Genomic DNA, 14,882 nt, shown 5'->3' on the forward strand with positions numbered 1-14,882 from the left:
TTTCTTATCTCAGCATCTTTGTCTTGAAAATCCCCCTCCCACTTTTACTCCCGCTACTTTCTAGATTGGGTGGCATGGCGACCCAGTGATTAGAACTGTTGCCTCACAGCAGAAATGTCACTGGTTAAAGTCCCTACTGAACCAGTCAACATTTCTGTGCAGTTTGCTTGTTCTTCCCATGCAGGCGTGAGTTTCTCTCGGGTTCCCTGGTTTCATCTTACAGTCCAAAATCACGCGATCTAAATAAATCAAACATTCCGATTTGGCATGATAGTCGAGCTTTATATCCCTCTATATCCATCCCTATACATGTCCCCTTAGGGACCCCTTAGCCAGTAACAAGTCGGGGGAGTTTATCGAGATCTACCTGAGCTTAAACTCCCCTCTCACCATGCTAATGGGAGGGAGCCCAGGGCTCGATTGTCTTATAAGCTCAGGGCTCGATTGTCTTATAAGCTCTGGGCTCTCTCCCGGGACAGCATTCCAAACAGGCTTTATCAATCATCAGCTAAATGTGAACTCTTGAATTTATTGTGGTGAAATGGCTGCAGTCATGACAATAAAACTCTTTCTTCTTCATCATCAGGGGGACGAAAAAATGGACGAGATCATGACTCTAGCCCACACTTTCCTTCAGTATTTCTGCAAAGACAACGTTCAAAACCAGGCACTTCTACACAAACATCTCAACCTCTTCCTCACACCAGGGGTGAGTTTCATTTACATTTACATGTATGCATTATCCAAAGCGACTTATCTTTGCATTTAAGCTACATATTTCATCAATTGTTGCTTTATGTAGGAATTGAACCCACAACCTTGGCATTGCTAGCGCCATACTCTGTTATTTTGCTACAGCAGTCATTTGAGCTGATCAATTATTGAACACTGTTAATGAGCATTACATGTCCTTGAAATGAATAATAGATTTGTTTGGTTTTCAGAGGGGATTCTGATCCTGTTTGGTTTGATTATTGTCTTTGCAGCTTCTGGAGGCGAAGACCATGTGCTACATCTTCATGAACAACTATCACCTGTGCAATGAGATCAGTGACCGCGTGGTGCATCACTTCGTGCACTGCATTGAGACGCACGGCCGCCATGTTCAGTACCTGCGCTTCCTGCAGACCATCGTTAAAGCCGATGGCAAGTACGTGAAGGAATGTCAGTGCAAAGTCATGAACGAGGTGAGAAGGATATTGAGTTTGAAATGCACATAACTTCATTAAGCACTGAAGTAAACTTTTGCAGTGTCCGTAATGCACAGTTTAAGTATTTAAGTATTAAGTATTTTAAGTAATAAAAATATTATAATAATAATGGGCTGTATGTACAGCTTGTGTTTTTCAGCCAATGATGAACTTCTGGTGAAAGCTTTATGTGACTTTTTTTTACTTCATGAGGTTCTTTTTACAGCATTGATGTAATGTAATTAAAATACATTCAGTTAAATAGACTTAAGCATTTATTTGGTTGTTAAAGTAAAAAAAGAAACGAAAACCTGTTTAAAGGCAGGCACTTTCAGTAGCAGCAGGCTAGTGCAGAAACTATTTAAAATACTGGGGTAAAATTAATTTCCATATTTATAGACCCACTTTATATATCATATCTCAGCCAGACAATAAAGATTGCTGTTTTTTTTAAAGAAATCAGATCTTAAACACAGCGATTTTGTATGGGATGACAAATAACCAGAAGTACTGGGGCTGGCTGACTTAAATTAAAAGTCTGTGTGCATATACCCCATTATAATTATTATATAAATTATATTATTTAAAATTGCAAATGAAAGTTTTCGGCACGTTTTGAGGACATTTATTGTACTGTTAGTATTCTGAAATATATTGACTTGTGGTAAAAAGAAATTATTCATTTTAAATCAAAATTGGCTAAATGATAGCAATACATTTAGCAAATATTTTTATATTTAGATATATGTGGAAATAATAGAATAGTTATTATGCAATAATTGATTTGATAAACTAGTATAAAATATACTAGTTTCTAGATAGATAGATAGATAGATAGATAGATAGATAGATAGATAGATAGATAGATAGATTAATTATTAATAATAATAATAATTTAATAGTGAAGACAAATAAATAATTATTATGAAAAAAAATCAATACATTTAAGACGGATGGATGGATGGATGGATAGATTAATAATTGAATTACTAATTACAATAATTTAATAATTGAATTAATTATAATAGCAATACTTAAATAATGAAGACAATTGATTAATTATTAATAGTTTTTTCAATACATTTGAGATGGATGGATGGATGGATGGATTAATAATTGAATTGTTAATAACAATAATTGAATTATTAATAACAATAATTAAATGATTGAATTAATAACAACAACAAGAACTGAATAATGAAGACAAATGAATAATTATTAATTTAATTATTATTTTTAATACATTTAAGATAGATAGATAGATAGATAGGTGGACGAATACTTGAATTATTAATAATAATAATAATAATAATATAATAATGAATTAATAATAACAACAATAACTGAAGAATAAAGGCAAGTAAATAATTATTAATTAAAAGATTTTTTTCAATACATTGGAGATTGATAGATAATAATTGAATTATTATTACTACCAATGACATAATTAATAATTGAATTAATAATAATAACAATATGAAAAATGAATAATTAATTTAATTAAAAGCTTTTCAGTATATTTGTACATTTATTATGTACACAGTAAAAATGCAGGGTTCCACACAATTCATTCATGTTGTCCCAACACAAATAGATTAAGTTAACTTAACACTTTTAACAAATGTATGTGGATTGAACATTAAAAAATTCTTAATATTATAATAATTAATATTTTTTGAGTGTAGTTATTTTAAATTTCATAATTTAAAAATACTACATAAGAATAAGTTTCTTAAATGAAATTCTTAGATTATTTTAAGAATATGTTTCCTAAAACATGTATTTTCTTATAGAATACATTTTTAGAATATTTTAGTATTAATCATTTCACCAGTCCACTAACTGACTGATACGTTGTCTGAAGAAGTAAATGAGCCTGTGTGTTGTTCTTGTACTGTAGCTGGTGAATGGTGGAGAAGACGTGCTGGTGTTTTATAATGACCGAGCCTCGTTCCCTGCTCTGCAAAGCATGATGTGTTCAGGGCTGGATGAGACGGGGGCTCTGATGTATCACATCACCCTGGTGGAGCTGCTGGCCGCCTGCACCGAGGGCAAAAACGTGGACACTGAGCTCAAGTGCAACTCGCTCCTGCCGCTCGATGACATCGTCAATGTGGTCACGCATGACGGCTGCACTCCAGAGGTGACACAACATTAACTCTAACCTCAGTGATCTCAGGTTTTCAAAGCAGTAGGGCTGGTGTGGTCATGCTTTTTATGAGTTACAGTGACAGCATAAATAAGTACACCCCTCACCGATCTCTTATTTAAATTAATAATTTCTATGAGATGGTAATCAATAATAAATTTATGTATATAAAGTACATTAGATTAGATCCAGACTGGAACTAATCTAACAAAAAAGCTTAAGATCACAGTCCAAAAATAAGTACATCCTAATTATTGTTATAGAATAAAATAATAAATATAATAAAAAAAAATAATGAAAAAAAATAAATATTTATTTATATTTTTATTTTTTTTTACCTAAATTAAATTGAAATGTATTAGCCTTCTGTTCCTAAAGATGTTTGGTGACCACACTCTTATTTTAATGGCTATAACTGTTAAATGAAATGCACCAAAATTTATTGTCTATATTCACTGAGAAATGGATACAAATATTCACTTTCAAAATGGGTGTGCTCATTTATGCTGAGCACAAATCGAAATGTATTTGATAATGGAAAGAGAACAAAGTATATATTACAGGTTAATTGTCTTTCACATAAATATCAGTGTACAGGCTTTAATAGCCAACCTGGAAAATCAGGGATTTTTTTTTTATATAAGCTGCTGTCATGTGATTGATTCAGTGGCTGAGAGATCCTAATGTGATACAATTTAAGAAAACGCATGCAATTACAATAAACGGCAGCAAATTAACAAAAGATCTTCATCCGCTCTCCACACTACCACCAGTGTACAGCATCCACCTTAAAGTCTCATCCGAAAGACAACACTCACTGACATTTATAGCGTCCCCTTCACTTTATTGGGGCATTAGGATTCACAGAGACAGCAAGTTGAGTGCTCCCTGCTGGCATCACCAATGCCACTTTCATCAGCAACCTAGTTTTCCCATCCAGGGTACTGACCAGGCTCAGCCCTGCTTAGCTTCAGTGAGTAACCGATCTTGGGCTGCAGGGTGATATGGCTGTGGTTATTCAGAAAGGAGTTCTGAGAATTGATCGTAAAGTCTTTTATATTGTTATAAATGTCTTCTATTTTGAAGTAATGCTGCTGTTATATATGTTCACTTCATCAGAGAACATATATATTATTGCTTATTGCATATTAGAATGATTTCTGAAGATTTATGATGCTGAGAGTAACAGAGTAGAACATTCACGTTATTTCACAGTAATTAATTCCCTTGCAGAGCAAAAGAAAAGACACAATATAATTTTCAAATTATTAATAGAAAAAACAAATAATTTAGATAATTTTCATTGAAAAAATTGCATAATTTTTTTTAAATGTTACTTGTCAATCTAGCTATAAATAAAAGGAAAACCCTAATTGATTATAAAATGCAGAAAACTATTAATTAATGGTTATTTAATACAATGTATACCATGGTATTTAACTGTAATACAATGTACACCATGGTATTTAACTGTAGTACATGCATAGAAAACAAAAAACTTCAAGTTGCATCACTTTTTTGATCACAGCTCTCACAATTTTTTCAGGTGAAAATAGCCTACGTAAATTTCGTCAACCACTGCTATGTGGACACTGAGGTGGAGATGAAGGAGATCTACACCAGCGATCACATTTGGAACCTCTTTGACAGTTTCCTGGTAGACATGGCCACTGTGAGTTTAACCGCTTCTCCATTTCCCTCCCTCGCAATCTGAGCCATATAACATACAGGTCATTGTTCATCTGTGACTGATCTGTGCTTTATGTGGGTGCTGAACATCCTGAACGCTGATGATGATGTTTTCGTTCTTGTAGGTGTCTATTGGCCCCACAGACAGGAAAAATGCAGACACAAGCCTTGAAAAATACGTCACTGATACCATCATGGCCATTGTCAAGGGCTTCTTCGGCTCCCAGTTTTCTGTCAGCAACTCTAAACTGCAGGTAGAGCCAGAAAGTTCAATGACGTGGAGATGCATTTGTCTTCTATGAATCACTCTTATTGTGTTGCTCATGCTGGTTGACTGAATTGTTTTTATTGTTTTTTTTCTTCAGGCTCATCAAGCGACTTTTATAAAGTTGCTGCAGTCAGCCTGTAGACTCTATAACTGCACGTGGCTCAACTCCCTGCAGAAGACCAACATTGAGGGCTGCATTAAAACACTTGCTGATGTTGGTAGGTTTGATGACTGGTAGAGTTGTTTCTTAATCGTATGATGAAGGATTTGGTTTACATGGTCAAGTAAATGTATTTGTAATGAATTTAAGTATTTGCCAGTTTAGCCATAACTAAGAAAATTATGTTGACTTTTTAGTTGAATTAAAATCCGGCCACTTTATTAGGTACACCTTACTAGTTCTGGGTTGGACCCCCTTTTGCTTTTTTGCCCCTTTTTGCCAGAGCTGCCTTAATGAACCGATGATACGAGGCAGGATGGATCCATGCTTTCATGTTGTTGATGCCAAATTCTGACCCTACCATCTGAATGTTGCAGCAGAAATTGAGACTCATCAGACCAGGCAACTTTTTTCCAATCTTCTATTGTCCAATTTTGGTATGCCTGTGCGAATTAAAGCCTCAGTTTACTGTTCTTAGCTGACAGAAGTGGCACCCGGTGTAGTCTTCTGCTGCTGTAGCCCATCCGCCTCAAGGTTGGACATAATGTGTGTTCAGAGATGCTCTTAGGCATACCTCGGTTGTAACGAGTGGTTATTTGAGTTACTGTTGCCTTTCTGTAAGCTCCAACCAGTCTGGCCATTCTCCTCTGACTTCTGGCATAAGCAAGGCATCTGCGCCCACAGAACTTACTGGATATTTTCTCTTTTTCGGACCGTTCTTTGTAAACTCTGGAGATGGTTGTGTGTGAAAATCCCAGTAGATCAGCAGTTTATGAAATACTCAGACCAGCCCGTCTGGCACCAACAATCATGCCACGTTCAATGTCACTTAAATCACCTTTCTTTTCCATTCTGATGCTCTGTTTGAACTGCAGCAGTCCGCATGGCAGTTGCTGCTATGTGATTGGCTGATAAGAAATTTGCGCTAATAAGCAGTTGGAGAGGTGTACCTAATAAAGTGGCCGGTGAGTGTATACAGTATACTGTTGAGGGCAAAATTATTAGCCCTCCTGTGCAATATTTATTCTTTTTCTCAAGTAAATGTTTACCAGGTTGTCACAGTTTTTTCTATAATTTTTTTTCTTCTGGAGGAAGTCTTATTTGTTTTATTTCGGATAGAATAAAAGCAGTTTTTAATTTTTTAAAACCCATTTTAGGGTCAATATTAGTAGCACCCTCAAGTTATTATTTTTTTTGTTCGTCTACAGAACAAGCCAACGTTATACAAAAACTTCTCTAATTACCCTGACTTGCCTAGTTAGCCTAATTAACCTAGTTAAGCCTTTAAATGTCACTTTAAGCTGTATAGAAGTGTTTAAAAAAGATTTAGTAAAATATTATGTACTGTTATCATGGCAAAGATACAAGATATTAGTTATTAAAACTATTGTGTTTAGAAATTTGTTGAAAAAAATCTTTCCATTAAACAATAATTGGGAAAAAAGTTATACAGGAGTGCTATTAGTTCTGACTTCAACTGTATACTGGCCATGCTACTTAAAATAAAAAACAATTGGTGTTATGATCCTTTAATTAAATAACAGAACTTATGGTAAAGGAAATTGTCAACCTAAATAATTATTAAAGGTATCCTAATAATAAATTAATATTTGCAAAGGTGAGACATGCCAATTTGGTACCTGCAGTAAAATGAAATGTCCAAGATGGTTGATTTTTTTTTTTATATGTAGACATTAAAAGAATAATAAATGAAAGTAATGTTTCAGATAATATTTGTGAAAAGAAAATATCAAAATACTACAGGGGTGAAATAATGCTCCATCATCGTTTAGCATAATGAACATATTTATGTAAAAGTGAAATAGCATTACTTATTCTGATTACTTATTAAAAAATAAATAAATAAATATATATAAAAAGTGGCAAAGTGGCAAAGTATAAAGATAATCAAAACTAGTTAAATACTGAATGAAAACTAGCTAGAACTACTCACAATTTATATTCCTGGGAAATATTGTTTTACATATACAGTTGAATTCAGAATTATTAGCCCCCCTTTGAATTTTTTTTCCTTTTTAAATATTTCCCAAATTATGTTTTACAGAGCAAGGAAATTTTCACAGTAGTTAAATTTTTTTAAACAACATTTTAAGGTAAAAAATTATTAGCCCCTTTAAGCTATATTTTTTTTTCGACAGAACAAACCATCGTTATACAATAACTTGCCTTATTACAAAGGTAATTACCTAATTACAAATAGTAATATATATAATATATATATATATATATATATATATATATATATATATATATATATATATATATATATATATATATATATATATATATATAGTTAACTAACAATAATAATTATTGCTATATTTTCAGAAATATCACCACAAGAAGTGAAACATGCTATTAAAAGTGCATCATAAATAAATAAAGAAATGTAGAAATTGCTAAACAACGGGATAAGCATTTTTTTGGTTCAGTCAATTGCAGTAAGCTACTTTATGGAATATTTGTGTATTTACAAGAGCCGTCCTTTCTGTAACTTCTCTTAGCTAAGAGTCGAGCCATTCCCATTCCAGTGGACCTGGACGGTCAGGTCAACGCGTTGTCACTGAAGACACACACCAGCATGGTGCAGCGCGCGGTTAAAGACTGGAGGCTGTCAGCCCGTGGACGACCCCGCAAGGAGCCCTTTGGAGCACATGATTACAAGATCATTGAAAAACTACAGGTAAGGTGTCACCATCAGAAACAAAACTGTCACTTATAAGGCCGAATAGCACTCCACTGACAGATCACGACAAATGGCAACAGACACTTTGTCAGGTTTCATTGAATCAGTGAGTTATCTTTGTCAGCATGTGTTGCCAACTGTAATTTAAAGACTGTCCATCTTGGTTGGCATCAAATCCTCTTTTGGCATTAAAAAACTACCAGAGGATTTACAAAAGAAACACTGGCAATCATAAAAAGTGAACAGTTGTTTTTGTAGCTGCAAAAACTTCTTTCACACAGAATACGCATTCCAGTGTGCTATTTTTGCATTGTTTTTCAATGTAAACCTGCTTGATGGACTTGCATGCATGTTACACTCACATACTGCATCTTTTGAAGTGGGGTGCATATGAGCACTGCATGTTTTTTTTAATTATTTTTTATTAGATATTAGAATTAGAATTAAAAACCTTTACATGCAGTGCTGGTCATTGGTTTCATTTCCAATGCAGTGGAACAATCAGAAATAAAATTGGAGGCAGGCATTGCAGTTATTGGCTGTGTTTTTAGCTTTTTTAAAAAAACATTGAGCTCTGTGTCACAAAGTTCACCCAATCACCAAAAATGTCCATATAATCTCTTATCACTATCACTCTTATCACTATCCCCCAAAATTTGCATGTTATCAGTTATCAGTGTCACCCAAAATTTCCTTGCTATCAGTATCACCCAAAATTTCTATGTTATTGGTTATCAGTACCTCCCAAAATTTCGATGTTATTGTTTATCAGTATCACCCAAGATTTTCATGTTATCGATTAGAAGTATCTCCCAAAATTTCCTTATTGATTATCAGTATCATAAAAAAAATTTCATGTTATTCGCAGTCAGTATCTCCTAAAGTTTCCATATTATCGGTTATAAGTATCACCCCATATTTACATATTATCGGTTATCAGTATTAGCCAAAATTTTGATGTTATGAGTATCACCCAAATTTTTCTTATTGATTATCAGTATCATGCAAAAACATTTCATGTTATTGGTTATCAGTATCACCCAAAATGTTCATATTATCGTTAATCAGTATCTCAAAATATTTCCATGTTATTGGTTGTCAGAATCTCCCAAAATTTCCATATTATCAGTTATAAGTATCACCCAAAATTTCGTTATTGATTATCAGTATCACCCCAAATTTCTGTTATTGAATATCAGTGGCACCCAAAATTGTCCTATTATCAGTTATCTGTATTACCCAAAAATTCGTTATTGATTATCAGTATAACCCCAAATTTTTGTTATTGGATATTAGTGGCGCCCAAAATTGTCCTATTATCAGTCATCTGTATTACCCAAAAATTCTATATTGACAGTAATCAGTATCACTCAAGCGTTTCATATTATCGGTTGTCAGTTTTTCTCAAAAAGTCCATATTATCGGTTTTCAGCATTGCCCCAAATTTCCATTTTAGGTCCCATTTTCACCACTAGCTCCTATCAATATCTGATATGAACAGATGATAATATATACCATATGTACTCACATGATTATTGTGCTTTTGTATTTTAATACTTTTTTGTGTGTTATATTTAATCTGAAATCATTTAAATGTTTTAGGGGGTTGTTTCGTATCTGGAGGACCAGTTTAATCCACGAGTGCAGGCAGAGTTTTCAGTATTAGTAGACGTGCTGCACAGCCCAGAGATGCTGTTTCCTGAGTCTGCTCAGCTGCGCACTGAAGACGGAGCCTTCTTATCTAAGTGAGACACACACCTACATCAAACAAATTAAAACCGTGCGTCATCTGCAATGAATATATTAAATGGGTCCAGTGGCAGTGGTAAAAATAGCCACGTATATAGGTATGACATTATAAATTCCTTAGAGTTTCTGCTGCATCTCTAAACATTTACATCACCAACATACTTAACTAAGTGTTTATGGCTTTAAAAAATGTAAACTGCGATGCAAGTATAATTGAGAATATGGTTATGTTTGTTTATGTGTGTCAGAACTGATTGTTTGGTGATTTAGTGTGTCGGCAGCATCATATATGATCTATAAAATGCATTGGTTGCCAATGTGCCTGGGGTTTGAGTATCTAATATAAGCTATTACCTGAGACTGAGTAAGATATGCTTCTGGAATCGCAATACATTTCCTGTTTTATTGTCACATACTTGTCTTAGCTTCTTTGGGCTTGCAATTCAATTGATTTCATTTACAGATTTCAAATATGTACATTTTCTTCCATTTAAAAGTTTGCAGACAGTAAAAATGTTAGGTTAGATCTTTTGTTTATATCGTTTTATATTTATTCTGCGTAGATATTTTAAATTGATCCACAGTGCTGATGAAGGATTACGTTGTCACAAAAGAACTCTAAAAGTAAATGGTTTTCACAAAAATCTCCCCTTTTTTAGTGTAAGTTTTGTGTTATATATTATCTTTTCTCAGGCTCATCAAACACACCAAGAAACTAATGGAGAAAGAGGAGAAGTTGTGCATCAAGATCCTACAGACTCTACGAGAGATGCTGGATAGGAGAGAGATGTTTGATGAGAAGGTAAGCATGATGGCAACCTTGATCTGGCTTTTTATTAGTCTCTCCTTTCTGCTTTGTCTATTTGTTTGTTTGTTTGTTTATTTATTTCTATAGCGGTTTTACAGTGTAGTTTGTGTCGAAGCAGCTTAACATAGAAGTTCTGTTAAATAAAAATTCTAGTAAGTTAAAATTCAGTTTAATTCAGTTCAGTGTGGGTAGGATGACATTTTTGCTAGGATTGACGTGTTTATAAAATGTACACCATTGATACATTTTAAATGGTTAAGAAAGCATAATGCCTATATGCATTATGCACCCTTAACAGGAGTTTGGAAACATGAAATATGAATCATTTGAGCAAAATCATCAAATGTAATGAGAAATGAGAGCCGATGTTCTAAAAACAATCTGTTGTTTACTTATTTTTAACATGAACGAACATAGCTAGGTTAGGAATTATCTAAATTGTTTAATAGTTGAAATATTGCTGATATATGAAACGATCAATTTATTTAGCTTTAGTGTACTTTTAAAAACTTAGCTACTGATGAATGACCTCGGGAGTTAGGGTGTGGATTGAGACACACTCATAGTAGGCAAGGCAAGTTTATTTTATGTAGCACATTTCATACTTGATGGTAATTTAAAGTGCTTTACATAAACAGTAATAAAGGAAACAAGTATAAGAAAATAAAAACAAGAATAAAGATTAAAAACAGATTAAAATGTGTTAAACAGGTTTTAAAAGAATGAAAAGGAAAAGAAACACATACAGTAATAGTGCGGTCTGTCGGACGTAGCACAGTGCTCATTCAGTAAAGGCACAGCTGAACAGATGTGTTTTAAGTCTTGATTTGAATGTGCCTAATGTTGGAGCACATCTGATCATTACTGGAAGCTGATTCCAGCAGCGAGGGGCGCAGTAGCTGAAGGTGGATTCACCCTGCTTTGACTAAATTTGATTTCTAATTTATTTGATCCTAAAGATCTGAGTGGTCTATTAGGTTTGTATTCAGTCAGCATATCTGTAATGTATTGAGGTCCTAGGACATTTAGTGATTTTATACACAAGTAATAATACTTTAAAATCTATTCTGAATGTAACTGGGAGCCAGTGTAAAGACCCGATGACAGGTGTGATGTATGCTCGGATTTTCTGGTTCTGGTTAGAATCCTGGATGTTGTGTTCTGGATCAGCTGCAGCTGTCTGATTGTCTTTTTGAGAAGGCCAGTGGAGTCAATTACAATAATCCACCCTGTTGTTGATAAAAACATGAACAGGTTTCTCTAAGTCTTCACTGGTAACAAAGCATTTAATTCTTGCAATGTTTTTGAGACGATAGTATGCTGGTTTAGTTACTGCTTTGACATGACTACTGAAACTCAGATCTGACTTCAGAATCACACCAAGATTCTTGATCTAATTTTTAAAATACTGTCTAGCCACTATCCAGAACAACCTAGCAGCAACAAGAGTATCCTAGCAACCCTAAGAGACATCCTAGCAACCCCAAATAATATTCTAGTAACCACAGAATATCCTAGAATCTGCCTTACAAGTGCACAGAACACCCTGGCTATTGTACCCCCGCTGGTCCTACACCACCCAACCCGCTCTGAGCTGGGATTGAGCCGGCGGCCTTCCGCATGAGAGTTGGTTGCTCTAACAAGAAGGCTAAAAACCATGGAGGCTTTTAGGCTGGGTTTTCTCAAGTCAACATAGAAATACAAATTTTCTGATTGTAATAATACACAGCATTACATGTTTTACTGTATTTATGATCAAATAAATGCAGCAAATAAATAGACTTTCAGAAACATTGCAAAAAAAAAAAATCCTATATAATTTTTTGTCTGAGGTATATACAGATGTGTTTCTAAAACACCCTGCCACTAACTACAGCAGTATATGGTATATAGATCAGAAATGCACCTGCTCTAATGCCTCTAGGGAATGTTTTTGCCATGTCAGCAGCCACCAGAAGAGGGCGCTAGTTCCAAAATCAAACAATGTGAACCTAGTGACCCCTCTTTTCAGTTTGTGAAGAGTGTGTATGTGTGTGTGCACAAAGTGAAGTGCAGCTCTCGCTCCTCTGCAGTGTTGTTGGCATCTGTGGCAGGGTGAATGCTGGGAGTCCTAAAGCTCCAGACAGTTAATCAGCATTCAGCAGAGAAAGAGTCCCGCGCTGTTACATAAGCAAAGGCACATGAGGACACGCTCACAGTGCTCGAGCAAGTAGCCAAATCACCCAGCACCACAAATCAATACTGCAGAGAGCTGACTACAGCCTTACACACCGAGGGGGGAAAAGAAAAGGGCGAGAGAAACTTGAGGACAAGGAAGAGTAGAGGAAACAAGGAATAAAGGACAGATTCTGTTCCAGCTGTTGCATTATAAACATTATTAATGACATCATGGTCGTTATGACATCACAGCTAGCAGACTTGGATGCAATGTAAAACACTTGGTATACTTTTTTTGTACTCCATTCCTTCATTCATTTTCCTTCAGCTTAGTCTCTATTTCAGAGAACACCACAGTAGAATGAACTGACAACTATTCCAGAATATGTTTTATGCAGCGAATGCCTATCCAGCTGCAACCCAGTTTTGGGAAACATCCATACACACTCATTCACACACACTCATAAACTACAGACAATTTAGTTTATTCAATTCACTTATTGCGCATGTGTTTGGACTGTGGGGGAAATCGGACCACCCGGAGGAAACCCACGCCAACATGGGGAAAACATGCAAACTTCACACAGAAACAGCAACTGTATTTCTACCAAAACCCTTTTTACCTTATCTTTCTGAATAAAATGCCTACTTTACTTCATCCAATCAGCTTGCAGTAGAAAAAACAAGCCACGCCTACTGATTCTGACTTAATATATAGTTTCTCTAGGAACTGCATCACAATGCAGAAAAAAGGGTCGCAGCTTTGCAGTTCAGACTTCAACTGCGACTTGCGTTTGTCTCAGAATTTTTTTTCAAGATAAATTTCTGCATTCAAGCAATTTTCATTGGTGATGAGCAAAATTAACTTGCAAGATCACTTCCTGACAGTAGACAGCACTCAGTGAAAAACAGAATACACTGGTACATAAGGTGGCGCTGCGCAGCTTTACACTTCTATCGGCATGACCCCACGATACAGGCCATGCACATAGTTGTGCATTTATACTTCTGCTTGAGGTTTGTGTTGCTCTGCAATAACACTTCTGAAGCGCTAGCTGGCAGTATGATTTATGTTCCTCTGTGTAGTGTGTAGTCCTCTTCGCTGGTGTTTTGTTTTTTCTGAATGCTACAAGTAGCCAAAACTCACTGATTCAGAGGCGGGAACCGGCAGACGTGCAACAACTTTAATCATAAGATAAACACAAAACAAAAGTTTTCATCTGGAGCTCCTTCACGGGACTCGACACTTGTAAACAATTGATCCATTGGGCTTGCGGGTCTCAGCACCGCTCACACTCGTCACTGCTACTAAGCTGACCAATCACAGAGCTTGCGATACGCGTTGTTGCGACGCGTAGTTGAGTTTTTTGAGAGGTGTGCGTCAGCCACAGTGAGGGCTATGTGACCCCGCGAAGGCTGCGCCAGACCATACACGTGTGCTTGACGCAGAGGTAGCCTTAACACTCATTTGTCATGCAGAAGAAGACGAGCTTGTTATAAATGTTCACATGTTGTCTGGTGGTTACCAAACAATACATGGATAGTTCAGTAGCAGCAGCCTCAGAGCATCTTCTTCGTCATTAGGAATGTGTGCTTGCCTTGACCATTTTGTGCTTAAGTTCTGCCAAGTTGTGTTTATTGTATCTTCAGCTGATTCAGACATAAGCATCAGTCTCAATAGTCAGACAGTATTTAATGCAGCATGTCCAACAACATTGACAATAAGACATTTCTTTTTTGAATTGATGCTTTTCCGGCTGGTATTTTGCACGTTGATGTGAACTTTCGCATTGGTGTCTTTTTAGTTGTGATCAGCATTAAGCAAGTACACAAATCTTTTCTGTGTTCAAGGGCTATAAAGTTCATCACATATGAACCCTTGTGTATTGTTCTAATAGACTGCTCTTTTGTTATGTTGGTGGCTGTTTTTGCCCCATTGACTTCCATTATAATGACATTTTTTGATCGCAAAGCCTTGACAACAAATAATGCATGTATTGTTGAT

At 35.4% G+C, this 14,882-nt stretch overlaps 1 protein-coding gene across 1 annotated transcript in view; it reads left to right on the plus strand.

The window, feature by feature from the left end:
* itpr2 (inositol 1,4,5-trisphosphate receptor, type 2) overlaps positions 1-14,882 on the plus strand; it is a 176,602-nt gene that overhangs the window by 68,221 nt on the left and 93,499 nt on the right. Inside the window, exons 29-37 of the mRNA XM_056478765.1 lie at positions 587-709; positions 987-1,187; positions 3,091-3,333; positions 4,886-5,011; positions 5,154-5,282; positions 5,394-5,514; positions 7,982-8,160; positions 9,766-9,908; positions 10,606-10,714. Of these exons, the coding sequence (XP_056334740.1) occupies positions 587-709; positions 987-1,187; positions 3,091-3,333; positions 4,886-5,011; positions 5,154-5,282; positions 5,394-5,514; positions 7,982-8,160; positions 9,766-9,908; positions 10,606-10,714 (1,374 nt within the window). The remainder of the gene's footprint in view (positions 1-586; positions 710-986; positions 1,188-3,090; positions 3,334-4,885; positions 5,012-5,153; positions 5,283-5,393; positions 5,515-7,981; positions 8,161-9,765; positions 9,909-10,605; positions 10,715-14,882) is intronic.

The sequence above is a fragment of the Danio aesculapii genome, chromosome 18 (genome assembly GCF_903798145.1).
Source record: "Danio aesculapii chromosome 18, fDanAes4.1, whole genome shotgun sequence".
Lineage (NCBI taxonomy): Eukaryota > Metazoa > Chordata > Actinopteri > Cypriniformes > Danionidae > Danio > Danio aesculapii.